The sequence below is a fragment of the Dufourea novaeangliae genome, unplaced genomic scaffold, assembly GCF_001272555.1.
Source record: "Dufourea novaeangliae isolate 0120121106 unplaced genomic scaffold, ASM127255v1 scaffold228, whole genome shotgun sequence".
In the NCBI taxonomy this organism is placed as follows: Eukaryota; Metazoa; Arthropoda; class Insecta; order Hymenoptera; family Halictidae; genus Dufourea; species Dufourea novaeangliae.
In genome coordinates, this window is record NW_015374150.1 from 2,035,715 (window position 1) to 2,047,304 (window position 11,590).

General features: G+C 38.3%; 3 protein-coding genes across 3 annotated transcripts; 2 read left to right on the forward strand and 1 right to left on the reverse strand.

The window, feature by feature from the left end:
- Positions 1–3,821: 3,821 nt before the first annotated feature.
- Positions 3,822–5,625, forward strand: LOC107191675 (PI-PLC X domain-containing protein 1-like). The gene is made up of 6 exons (XM_015580772.1): positions 3,822–3,941; positions 4,018–4,266; positions 4,338–4,540; positions 4,649–4,856; positions 4,948–5,212; positions 5,295–5,625. Exons 1-6 carry the CDS (start codon positions 3,845–3,847, stop codon positions 5,542–5,544), a joined length of 1,272 nt encoding a protein of 423 aa, XP_015436258.1. The 5' UTR covers positions 3,822–3,844; the 3' UTR covers positions 5,545–5,625.
- A 278-nt stretch (positions 5,626–5,903) lies between these two features.
- Positions 5,904–7,308, forward strand: LOC107191516 (venom serine protease Bi-VSP). The gene is given in 6 exon segments (XM_015580578.1): positions 5,904–6,091; positions 6,157–6,372; positions 6,374–6,544; positions 6,610–6,770; positions 6,856–6,954; positions 7,028–7,308. Coding segments are annotated over 6 exon segments (1,116 nt in total).
- A 211-nt stretch (positions 7,309–7,519) lies between these two features.
- LOC107191704 (protein lin-52 homolog) lies at positions 7,520–8,154 on the reverse strand. Its single transcript, XM_015580803.1, has 4 exons — positions 8,068–8,154; positions 7,909–7,986; positions 7,732–7,830; positions 7,520–7,653 (listed from the first exon to the last, which is right to left on the reverse strand). Exons 1-4 carry the CDS (start codon positions 8,129–8,131, stop codon positions 7,520–7,522), a joined length of 375 nt encoding a protein of 124 aa, XP_015436289.1. The 5' UTR covers positions 8,132–8,154.
- Between the last annotated feature and the right edge of the window lie 3,436 nt (positions 8,155–11,590).

An 11,590-nucleotide genomic window follows, 5' to 3' on the forward strand; every position in this document is an offset into this window, starting at 1 on the left:
CTATGTTCACATTTGCCTGTTCGTTGGTGTGAGAACAAAATATATTATTTCCGTGTGTAATCCTATTGTATGGAAAGGAAACAAGTACAATGTATGCGTGAACACACACACACACACACACACACACACACGATGAAGGTTCTGAATCCAGAAACAAGGTATCAATGCATACCGTACGTATATGTATAAGTGATATTTTATTGGAGAAGGACCGCGATACTACCGTGGACGAATTTGAAAGTCGCGATTTTAATGAACGTAGCAGCACGTGAACACGGCTCAAACATTGCATATCCAGAAGAGAAAAAAAAAACGTAGAAATATGCGCTTCGATTGACGGTACCTCGCAAAAAGAGAGAACGTAGTATAAATACGTAAACGACTCGCGTTTTATTCGTGTTTTGGATCACGTGCTACTGCGTCTGGTACTTAAAGACTTGAAAGTGTGTACAGGCTGTATTATACGAGGAAAACAGGTGATAGCTCATAAAGATTCTGTGAACTTTTCGAAAGATTAGAGAACGCTAGAAACACAACATCGAAGGGATGCAATTTAAACCGTCAAAATTATTTGGCGAAAAAATAAAAAAATGAATCGAATTAAATGGCAGAAAATAAACGAAGAACTCGGGGCCAAGCAACGTTCGGTAACGGTGTACGACTCGACCGTTTAAATCGTGTAATAAGTTAAGTTCAACCCCGAAGAAGAAAGTGACCGTGTGTAAGCATTGGGAAACAGAGTGAAGTCTGATCGCGTGGAATTGAGAGTACAGTGATTCTGGATATTCATTTCGTATTTTTTTGTTTTTCACTGGTTTAATGTCTCTGGTAATCTCGTATGGCAAAGATCTAGAAGCTACCAGGGACCATTACTCTGGTGACATTAGGAATTACGGGTAACCAGTGTACCTCGACGTACAGGGAACGGTTTCGTTCACCCTTTGTTGGTTTTTCACCCGCGAACGATGCGCATACACGCGTGAACACATTTCACATTCTGTAAGATAACGAGTTTTAGCGACTAGAACTTAACCGAAACGATCGGGGGAGGGCGATGAGCAATGAAGAGCTGGAGAGACATCGAAGAGTGTGTACCTACTAGTTCGTTCTTCGTTGCTAAGAGTGTGGTTCAAATGTTTCAACCAACGGATCAAGGATGAAAGATAATTTGATTATTAATTATAGTTGTAGGATAATATTTCATTTCGAATGAGTACAACACATATCGAAGTAGTAGTTGATCGAGAGTGTAAACGTGAGGATGAAAGAGACCACCGCGCCCATCTCTGCTTGACGGTACATTAAGTTTGATACGACCGATCGCGAATTGGAAACGATGATCGGATTTCTTTAGCGATCCTTGGTCCAGAATGAAAAGTATTGTTTACAGTAGATGATTAAATAATACGAGATAATCCCAATGGAAAATTGAAACGAAGGTAACAGATAAATGATATTGTTTTGACATACATCACATATAAGAAAGCCTAAGATATTTCGAGTTTTTCTTCTTTTTTTTTTTTTTTTTTTTTTTTTTTTTATTAAAATACGATCGTAAATGTTTGCATATGTTTTTGTTGTTTGTTACACGCGATGGTATGTCGCTAAAAAAATCGTTTGACTCCTTCGATCAGTCGCCACGGCCTTCACCGCGCTCGCCACACCTAATTATACAAATGTACATACTTACATTGCACTAATTTAGTATTGCCGCTGAGTATTACAACTAGTCACATAAGCCAAAAGTTTGTTACTCTCGCAAAGTTTTCTTTTTTCTCAGTTTTGTAATAAAGGAGGATGACTAAAATGTGTTTGAGTTTCTCTGCTGCGACTGAAATCCCCACCACTGCCTTCTTTTTTATAATTATAATTTTAATTAGCCGAATGTTTATACAAATACGTATAAATATTTATTAATGGTCTTATTTCATTGTGTTTTACACGTCTGTATATACGGTAATGATCTGAACAACGACTGTCTGAAGTTACGTGCAACTGTTTGTCGTTTGACTGAAAGAGAGGTTTTCAAATTTCGCGCCATAGTTCGAACGAGAACGTGCATAGGCAACCGTTGAAAATTATGAAATAAATGACGTGGAGTTGTTTTGCTATTTCTCCACGATTCATGCGGTTATTGCGCATGTATAACATTGTCAATACGATTGTTTGTGATCGTCCATATTATTGTTAACTTTGAAAATATTCACTCACCGGTCGCTGGCTTCCAGTGATCGAGATGTGGACAATCAAAGACGCCAAGGATACCACTTTCCGTTGCTCTGGCAGATTCTGTGCCTGTATTTGACAAAAATATAATTTAGTTCTGTTTTAGAAAGAAATCGAAGCAACTGAAAGATATACATATACCCCAATTCTTACCAAAATGTTCTCTGTCCTTGATTCATTTTCCCGGCTTCGTCTTGCCTAACGTACTGGTTCGATATAAACACCAAAAAATCAGTTACTCTTGGATCTCGACACAAAAATACATTTCCGTATAAAGTACAACACTTTAGCCAAAGAATTGTGGAAGAATTTCTTAGCAAACTGAAGTATTTTACAGACAATTGCAAATTTTTTAGGAGCCGATAAATGAACGACCGCGAGCTTCGCCAAGGAACACTTACTAACGGTTGACCATAGCGGATTTGACTAGCTACCAACGAAATCAATTTCATGTTATATATACTATATAATTTAAAAAATGCTACCACTTCCATACACGTAAATTCAAATTTTCACTATTAAAAATCAATTTTATATTTAAGATGATTTAACAACATTTTATTTTGTATGAAAAGGAGCAAAATATTTAATTTTGTGTATCACTTACCGACGGTTGATATTAGGAGACGATGCCTACTGTAGGAAACTACTACGTGATTTTCGAATTTTATGAAAACGATTGTGTAGACCGGAAGTGATATTTTGAAATTTAAATGCAATCAAGAATATCCTGTTCAATAAACTTTTATTAATGCATTAATACAAGTATCGAGTCATAAGTTTGAATCTTAGTAGTAGAAAGTGTGAAACAGATTCATTTAGTTGTTTTAGATAAAATTATAACAATACAAGTGCCCAATGCCTTAATTTCAAAATCATTTTCGTAGAAATTTTGACGCGGTTTTTTTAAAATGAGAACGACTCGATGTAAGCAACAGTCATACAAGTGATTGTACTGGTTAATTTATACTTACGTTCACTCGAATACCTGTCATAAAGTAAGACTGTGAGAAAAATACCAGCGTGAAAGATACATACGATTCATGGCCTTTATGCAACACGTAAACTGACTGTAGAGTATACCAGTCGTAGTTCCACGATCGCCTTCGCTCTTCCCTGGACTTTGCTTTCTGAATAACAGGACAGTGGATTTTGGCCTTAAGCGATCGACCCTCGAAGAATTTCCGTTTTCACTGAAATTGAAAAATCCAATACGTCAGCAAATCTGATCGAGGCGTTCGTCGTAGAGGAACGAAAGAATTGTTGCAAAATCGCACTACATAGTGTCGCGCGACGTATACAGGGTCAAATAGTCGTACACACGAGTTCTTGCGTGTCTCTTTTTCTCTCTCGTTCGTTTCTCTTAATATCGTTCTTGCTCGTTCGGCATACGATTATCGCGAGTTCGGTTAATCAGAAGTTCGATAACTCACGGTCATGATCGTCAAGTGAAACCGTCTCCATTAAAGGACACAATACTCCGGTAAGAAAAAAAGAAATTCTTCTGATCTTGTAACATTTTGTTCAAAGATTTATCTTTATTGCCAACGTTTTTTTTTCACATTGCAGCTATAATAACATACAATAAGGCAATTACAATTTTGAATCACAAGACACAATGGTCCATTGCATAACAACCTTAGTACTCGCGTTTCTACTTATAACGATTAGTAGAACATTAGCTGCTAGAGTTTGCAGTTCGTCTGCGGAGAACTGTAAGTCCCTTTATTTTTCTCAAGACCAAGGACACTTTCAGAAGCTTTTCCTGTCACGAACACGTTTTCTTCGCAGGGCAATCGAGCATAGGCCTCCTTATTTCTCCCATAGCCACCGATCCGCTTATGCACGAGATCGAAATTTACTGGAACAATGTGAATCTCCAACCCGAAGAAAAGATCGTGCTTTTGGACACGAGTCGTCCAAACTCTCCGGTTGTGCTTTACCATGTGACATCCGGTGGGTCTAGTGGTTTGGAAAAAACGGGGATACAGGCGGAATTTGTACCCAGCACGGAACTTTCGTTCGTGCAACGATGTACGAGTAGGTGAAGATCGTCATTTATGTCTCGTTAATTAACAAAGAGAAGTTGTAATAATATTTTTCTCTCTCAGAATACAGTGTAGCATTGCAAACAGCGATCGGTGATTTAAAGGAGACGAACTGTATGAAGACGCAGCCGACGTGGATGAAGGAAAGACAGGACATATTGGGTCCTCGCAAGATCAGCCAAATTTTTCTTCCTGGTACACACGATTCCGCGTGCTACACGGAAAATCAGAAGGGCAACTTCATCACGAACCCAGCTGTGACACAGGTATCGTGTAAAATCAAAATATCTCTTCTATTTTAACCCTCGTCGCAAGATGCATGTATTTGTTTGGATTATCATCATCGTTAACGATACGTGTCAGGGAATCCTCAGGATATAGACATTCTGGGTCAATTGATACACGGTGTACGGTACTTGGACATCAGAGTGGGTCATTATCCTTTGTCGAACGAGATTTGGTGGACTAATCACGGTCCCTTCTATCGATCAGTACCGTTGAAAACAGTCGTGGATCAAGTGAAACAGTTCCTCGATTACACAGACGAAATTGTGATACTGGATTTACGAGAATTTCCCATTGGTAATATCTATACACGTTCTTTTGTAATGACGTTTTGCTTGTTCTGTGTGTGTTCTTTTTTTGTTCATTGCAATTGATTTTTCTTTATTAGGATTCGATGGTATAGCCACCCATCGCAGGCTTGCGTCATTTCTAGAGGATGAATTTCAGGATTATTTCCTAACAAACGGTTATGGATGGACTATCACGATGGATGAGATTTGGTCTTCCGGAAAAAGATTGATAATCGGATACGAGAACATGCAGATTGTTCGGGAACACGCTAGCGTGTGGCCTTGCGTGCGGCATCAATGGGGCAACGTCAGGAGCATCGAGGATTTGTACAAACATCTAGATAAAATTGAAACCAATGACAGGTACGGACCTTGGAAAACGAACTGTTACACGAACGAATATATTAGTTAATAATTAAAATCATTAATTTTTCGTTATAACCAGTGACTATAGATTAAGGCCAAGAGCAGCAATGGCAGAATTGACTGCGAATTTCATAGATGTAATTTACAATCGACTGGGAAGCCTTCGTGATATGGCGCACAAAGTGAACGCTAATGTCACTAATTGGTACAGCACCGTTTGGCAGTATTCCGCGAATATCGTGGCAGTGGATTTCGTGAGGGGTACAAACATCGTCGAGACCGCCATTAAATCTAATGAAAATCGTCACTTACACTGTCAATATCATTAATTTAGATTGTGTTAATTGTATTAGAAGAAAGACGTTAGTTTCCTAAGTTGTAGACACTTTGAATTAATTGGTTCTGAATAATAAAGTCCACATAAATGGTATGCTCTAAATGAAACTATGTATATGTACAATAGATAAGCTTTTGTCACACTAGAACCAACGGATCGCCTTTAATGTTTTCTGCGTGATCGTTTGGAAAACTATTTTTTTCCCGACAATGAGACTTCCGCCGGAAGGACAAATAATGCCTTGATCCAAGGTAGCCAAAGCTGGGAAATCTATCGCGTTGCATGAAATGGGATCCCTCGGAGACTTCAGTTCGGAATATGTTTGAAACGGTGTCAGTCGATCAGAGAAAAATGTTTTCTTCGTCTGTGTTCTTGCACGTGGCCCTCGCGTTTAGTGTCGCTGGACAAACTCAATGTTTCTTAACCGAGCCGTACTCAAGTAATTCGATCAACTGTCCAAACGATAAGATGTGCACTCACATCGAGAACTGTCCGGCTGTTTTCAATCTGATGAGTCAGAATCTGCTACCTATTCACAGGTGAATCAATGCGATTATAATTCAGTCATAAGTATCAGAATTTTAATGTTTCAATATTTACTTAGATTTCGTCAAGCGATCTGTGGCTATGAGAACGTCAAAGCAAAGATCTGCTGTGATTTAGGTAGCCATACTGCGAATCCAGCATTTACTCAGGCAGGTGGTACACTTTTTACGAGATCGAATTCCATTCTAGAATGTGGGAAAAGTTTTGTTCGGAGTAATTCTAATACTTTGGGGATGTACCCTTTTGTCGCAAGGATTGGCTTTATGAGTAGGTCCCTTACTAACTTTGGTCTTAGATACTAAATAGACAGTGTTCGAAATTTTGTGCAATTGTATTTTAGGAGCAACTGGGAAAATAACATACCCTTGTACCGGTGTAATTCTGAATGAACGGACGATACTGACCACTGCAAGTTGTGCGCTTGCAAAAACTGACGATTACAAATTGTATGTAGAACATTTTGTGGTCTTCTAGAGTGAATCTTCAAGTTTGTTTTTAATGTTTCTAACAGATATTCCGTACTTGTTGGTGAGTTTAACGCCGAAACAGATCCCGATTGCAACACACAGAAGCATAATATATCGTATGTAATAAAGCATCCCAATTATCAAACGGATACTTTTGCCAACAACATAGCAATGTTGCGTTTACAAGAACCAATACAATATACCGGTAATTAATTGATGCAATAAATATTTCAGTATGATTTCTTCTTGTAAAAGTTGTATGTATGAGCTTGTTGACTCTGTTAATTTAGCAAGTGTGCAACCAATATGTCTTCCACCAGCAGACAGACTGTTAAATCCAACTGTTAGTCCTGTTCTCGTTGGATGGGGAAAACTGTCCAGTCAAAGAAGTAAGAAACGTGGACGATATAAACGGGAAGAAACAAATATGTATTTAGATTAATGATATGTCTGAATTTTAAGTGAAGTCCTGTCAGCAGCAGTCTTTAAGAATGCGAATTATACCGAATCAAGAGTGTTCGAGTTATTATGATCAAGGACTGTCGGTCGAGCTTTGCGCTATAGGAGATGAAATGCCTTGTTCAGGATACAGTGGGAGTCCCCTTTTATTCAGATATGGGGATTCTTATTTTCTGGTAAGAATTATAGTATATTTTGTAGGTTTTGAAATCTTAATATATTTACAACATAATCATATACAATTATACTGGATTTATACAGTACCAACAATCATTTGTACATAATTTTTAGTTAGGCATCTTGTCATATGGTTCCAATTGTAATTCGGCCACAAACTTTCCTTCAGTCTTTGTCAATGTACTAAGTTATATACGTTGGATCTTAGAAAACTGTTGATTACAGAATAGGATGGTTAGTATCGATCATAAAATTGGTTAACACAGGTACGATATGAACATTGACTTACATATCATTTTTTTACAGGCCAGAATTTCCCTATTTGTGTTTGAAGATGTTTAAGTATTTTCCACGAGTCATTTCTTTTGCCTCTTCCAATCCCAACTGATAAGCCATGTCATGTAATTTTTTTACTTCGGATATTAAACCGGTCATTGACAAGTTTCCCAATTCTGAAATAATGTCGAACTTGTTTTTTTATATAATATAGACTACTATTCTACGTAATTTACTATCAACTAAGAACTGACGGTGTAGCTGATTTATGTCATCTGGTGTGAGACCAGCAGCCCAGGATGATGGTTCAGTTTGCGGTGAATTTTGAGCAACAAACTCATTAACACCTGGAACTTCATTAACCGCTAACATATATGATACATTACCGCTTTCACTTAAAGCAACATGTATGTTTCTTAACATGAACTCACTTTGCTCAGGCCATAGATCAGGTGATGCTCTATCCAGCTTTTCCAAGCTCATGAGACTCTCTTCCACACAAATTAAGTCTAGAAGATTTTGGATTAAATAAAATTAATATATTAAAATATTTCATTCATTTTCTCCTTCGTGTACATACATGTACTTACCTGGTTGATCTACTGGCTCTTCTGTAGTCATTATTATACTCATGGGAACCGTGTTCCCTAACATACACTTAATTTAAAAGACAAGTTACAAGTACCGATACGGAAGTAACGAGCGTAAATACAATACACAATTGATGAGCGTTAAATGTAACAGACTAGTCGATTACAGGAAGGGTTAAACTATGTTTACAAGCTACGAAGTGTGAAGTGACTCTGACTCATTTCTTGATTCCTGTAGTTTCTTCGTTAATTCTCTCTGCTGTTCGAGATTATATAAATTTTGTATTCTTCTACGTTCTCGTCTTTCGTTATCACGAATTACACCTTCATGAAGCTTTTCTCTGGAACAGTTATGGGAAGTATACAGAGCCATTCACGGAAAATATCCTGCGACATCCTGCATCATGTAACATGGAATAAACGTATGAATTTAAATACATTTATATAAACATGGATTTTACTAATATTTTCTTAATTAGATTCAGTTCTATAATATTTGCAATAATATTGTTTAACGATATAGTATCGATTACATCTTTTTAATTAGATTAATTCAAAAGGTTTAGTTGGAGAACTTAGAGAATTTCACATAGATTCTGATTTTAAGTTTCCCTGTTTTGAAAAGTTTAAGAGAATAGAAGTGTCTGGAAAAAAGGGTTTTACCCTGACCTGAGTTTGTTTACTGTACTCTACGTCCCGCACATGTTGTTTTATTTATTCAATACAGTCCATGTTACGCGACGGTGTCACGACCATCATGGAGCTCTGTTTATAAGCGCCACTAAGTACTTAACCTAACTTCTGAAACAGAATTATTTAACTCACAGGTCAGATTCTTGTCTGTAATGCACATAAGCTGTTATTCCAATCGAAATGATACAACATCCCACAAACGTAGTTTTAGCTGCCAGAGACATTATCCACGTATAATGATTTAAAAAAAAATACTTTCCGGCCACCTTCGATATGCGATTATTATCGACGGAGGGAGTGGAAGTGCGTAATCTCAACTAACCGCTCGCGATATATCGAATCGAATTTAAGTTTGCGACTTACGAATGTGGTGTGAAAAGTGCTCTGTGAAAAGTTGTGTAAATTTGTGAAAATATGCGAGAAATTATCCAGATCGATGCCTAAAAAAGTAAGTGAAGCATATTTTTAATCGTTGTTTCTATTATTTTGTTCTTTGTGAGACATGTGATCATATATATAAGCTTCAAAACGGAATTCAATTTTCGTGTTCAAACCGTAACGTACTTTTCGCCATATTGTCGTAGTTGAGATTACGTTTTTAAACAGAGCATGCTTATTTAATTATTGTATAGGCATTAGTAACGATCCGACAGTAAGCGGACACATTAGATTAAGAAAGATTTATAGACAGTGTGTTTAGTCTTGAAACAAGTTATCGACAGAGAAACTCGTTGCTACGTCTCAATGTACCACTCTGGGCCGTGAGAGTGCACAACGAGTCTCTCGTGCATTTCAAAATGGATGACAAGAGTTCCTCATTATTAACGTTTAATATTTACGAAAATATACTTTTTTATTTTGCAAACCACTAGTTTATAATTAATCTCATAAGAATTCTCTATATTACCTAGAAACAATTGTTGAATACCGTTAAATATGTATAATTCTGTTTTGCCATATGCTGCATTTTTTGAAATTCTATTGCTTGAAGCTGCCCCGTTTTGAGAGTGGGTTTAATAATGGGCCAAGTGCCATTGATATTCAATAATGTACTTACATTCGCTATTTCAATTACATACGTAATCTGTATACACATTTCTTTTATGTAGTCGAACGCAATAGTTCTTTTAGAATAATTTCCGGAATTCGTCGATTTATTCTTAAAGTAGAATCATAATTTTCTCGTGCAATATGGTGCGTACTTTTTCCACGATCCTCCCTGCTTCTCCACGAATCGTCTCGTGACCACGCAAGTATCCGAAACATAATTGGGGACCGGAAGGAATTTTGATCGCGCGGAAGGGTGGAGTCTAACGTTACGGGGATGTAGGGTCCGTTCTTATCTGCGGCATACAGGCCACGTTTCTCTGCCTCTCCGTATTCCACATCTCATAGGTTATACCGCGAGCTCAGGACACGGTATGATGAATCGACCGTGTTGCCCTCCGATGGCCCACGAATGGGGCGAGTCGTCCCTCGGATCCGGCTATATACATGTCCGCAATTTGAATTATGCGATACACTTCGTGACGAAGTTCTTCGAGTACACACGGTCGGTTATTGATGAGATTTTCTTTCGGCTCAACTTGCTCTCGCATCCATTCTTGCCTAGACCCGAAAGATGACAATAGTTAGATGCTTCAATCACTCGACAATATATGCCTTCGGAACACTCAATGATTTTTCTCCGAGTATCAACATATACTCCAACGAAGTATCGCCCGTGCAGTATCCAAGTGGAGATACTAAAACCGATCAAGCGAAGTCACGTTGTCCCGTGAACGTACGCGTTCCGTAGATAAAGTCGAAGGGGCAGAGACCGTGGAGGGCGTGAGAAAACGGTTTAGGATGCAATTAACAAATTCCGTTGGACGGAGCCCCAGGATAGCTCCCCGTGTATCCTTAGTGTGAACTTTCCTGAACTTATATAATGCATGCGTAAGGAGAATGGACCACCCATGTAGAGAGGTCTCTCTCGACTTGGCCTCGAGTACCCTCCGACCAAGTACTCCATCGGGCGAAGTAGTCGCTCTCGGACAGCATACCGGGTAGAATGTGACACAGGTACGAGGGCCGGTCGTTTCTCTATCGGCTGAATAATATACCGCCTGGCTACCGTTGCCGGAACGACGCGCGGTACGATCGCGGCCGTAGACATTTCGGAGATGAAGACTTTAGGTCGTATGTTCACTAAAATGCTGCTTGAGTTGACTTTAGTATCTTAACCTCTTGCCCTATGATTTTCTTGAATTACTTTATCATCAATAATTCCCCAGAAACAAAAGGAATTTGTGTTCTTATCGCAATTGTACATTTACTCCGAAAGTTAAATATTAATATCAGCAATCTAGTATTTCACTTTGACTCAAAGAATACGAATAATATTTCTGTTTGTTGAATCGATTTTTATATGGCCACCACGAGTCTGACTCGATGTTATAACGTAAAGGGTTAAACAGGACGTCAGAGTTTAGTTACAACTGAAGTATTTAGAAACGGGATTTTTAACTGAATTTTCAAGTATTTCTGTTGAAGTACATTTCTCATCTATTCTGCGCTGGCTTGAATCGAATCGTCTTATCGTTAATTTCTCGTCTCGTGAATGTCCCTTTGATATTGATAAATTACAGGATCAAATGGTTAAACGAAAATTCAAAGGAATATTTATAGTGGAGATGTTTTGGGAGAGACACATAGTATATATCGAACGAATCCGTAGAAAGCACACCGGAATGACGAGTCGCGATGCTCTTCCTTCGTGGAGAGCAGCGCAGAGGCCGAAGATTTCAGGTCAGTCCGTCTCGAGAGCATAATGCATCACAGTACGGGA

Excerpts from the sequence above, each read along its gene's own strand:
- LOC107191675 (XM_015580772.1), top strand. The coding sequence starts at position 3,845 with ATGGTCCATTGCATAACAACCTTAGTACTCGCGTTTCTACTTATAACG. Across the intron at positions 4,267-4,337 it reads GTTCGTGCAACGATGTACGA|AATACAGTGTAGCATTGCAA; the intron begins GTAGGTGAAGAT and ends TTTCTCTCTCAG. Across the intron at positions 4,857-4,947 it reads TTTACGAGAATTTCCCATTG|GATTCGATGGTATAGCCACC; the intron begins GTAATATCTATA and ends TTTCTTTATTAG.
- LOC107191704 (XM_015580803.1), bottom strand. The coding sequence starts at position 8,131 with ATGTTAGGGAACACGGTTCCCATGAGTATAATAATGACTACAGAAGAG. Across the intron at positions 7,987-8,067 it reads AGAGCCAGTAGATCAACCAG|ACTTAATTTGTGTGGAAGAG; the intron begins GTAAGTACATGT and ends AAAATCTTCTAG. Across the intron at positions 7,654-7,731 it reads TGACATAAATCAGCTACACC|AATTGGGAAACTTGTCAATG; the intron begins GTCAGTTCTTAG and ends ACATTATTTCAG.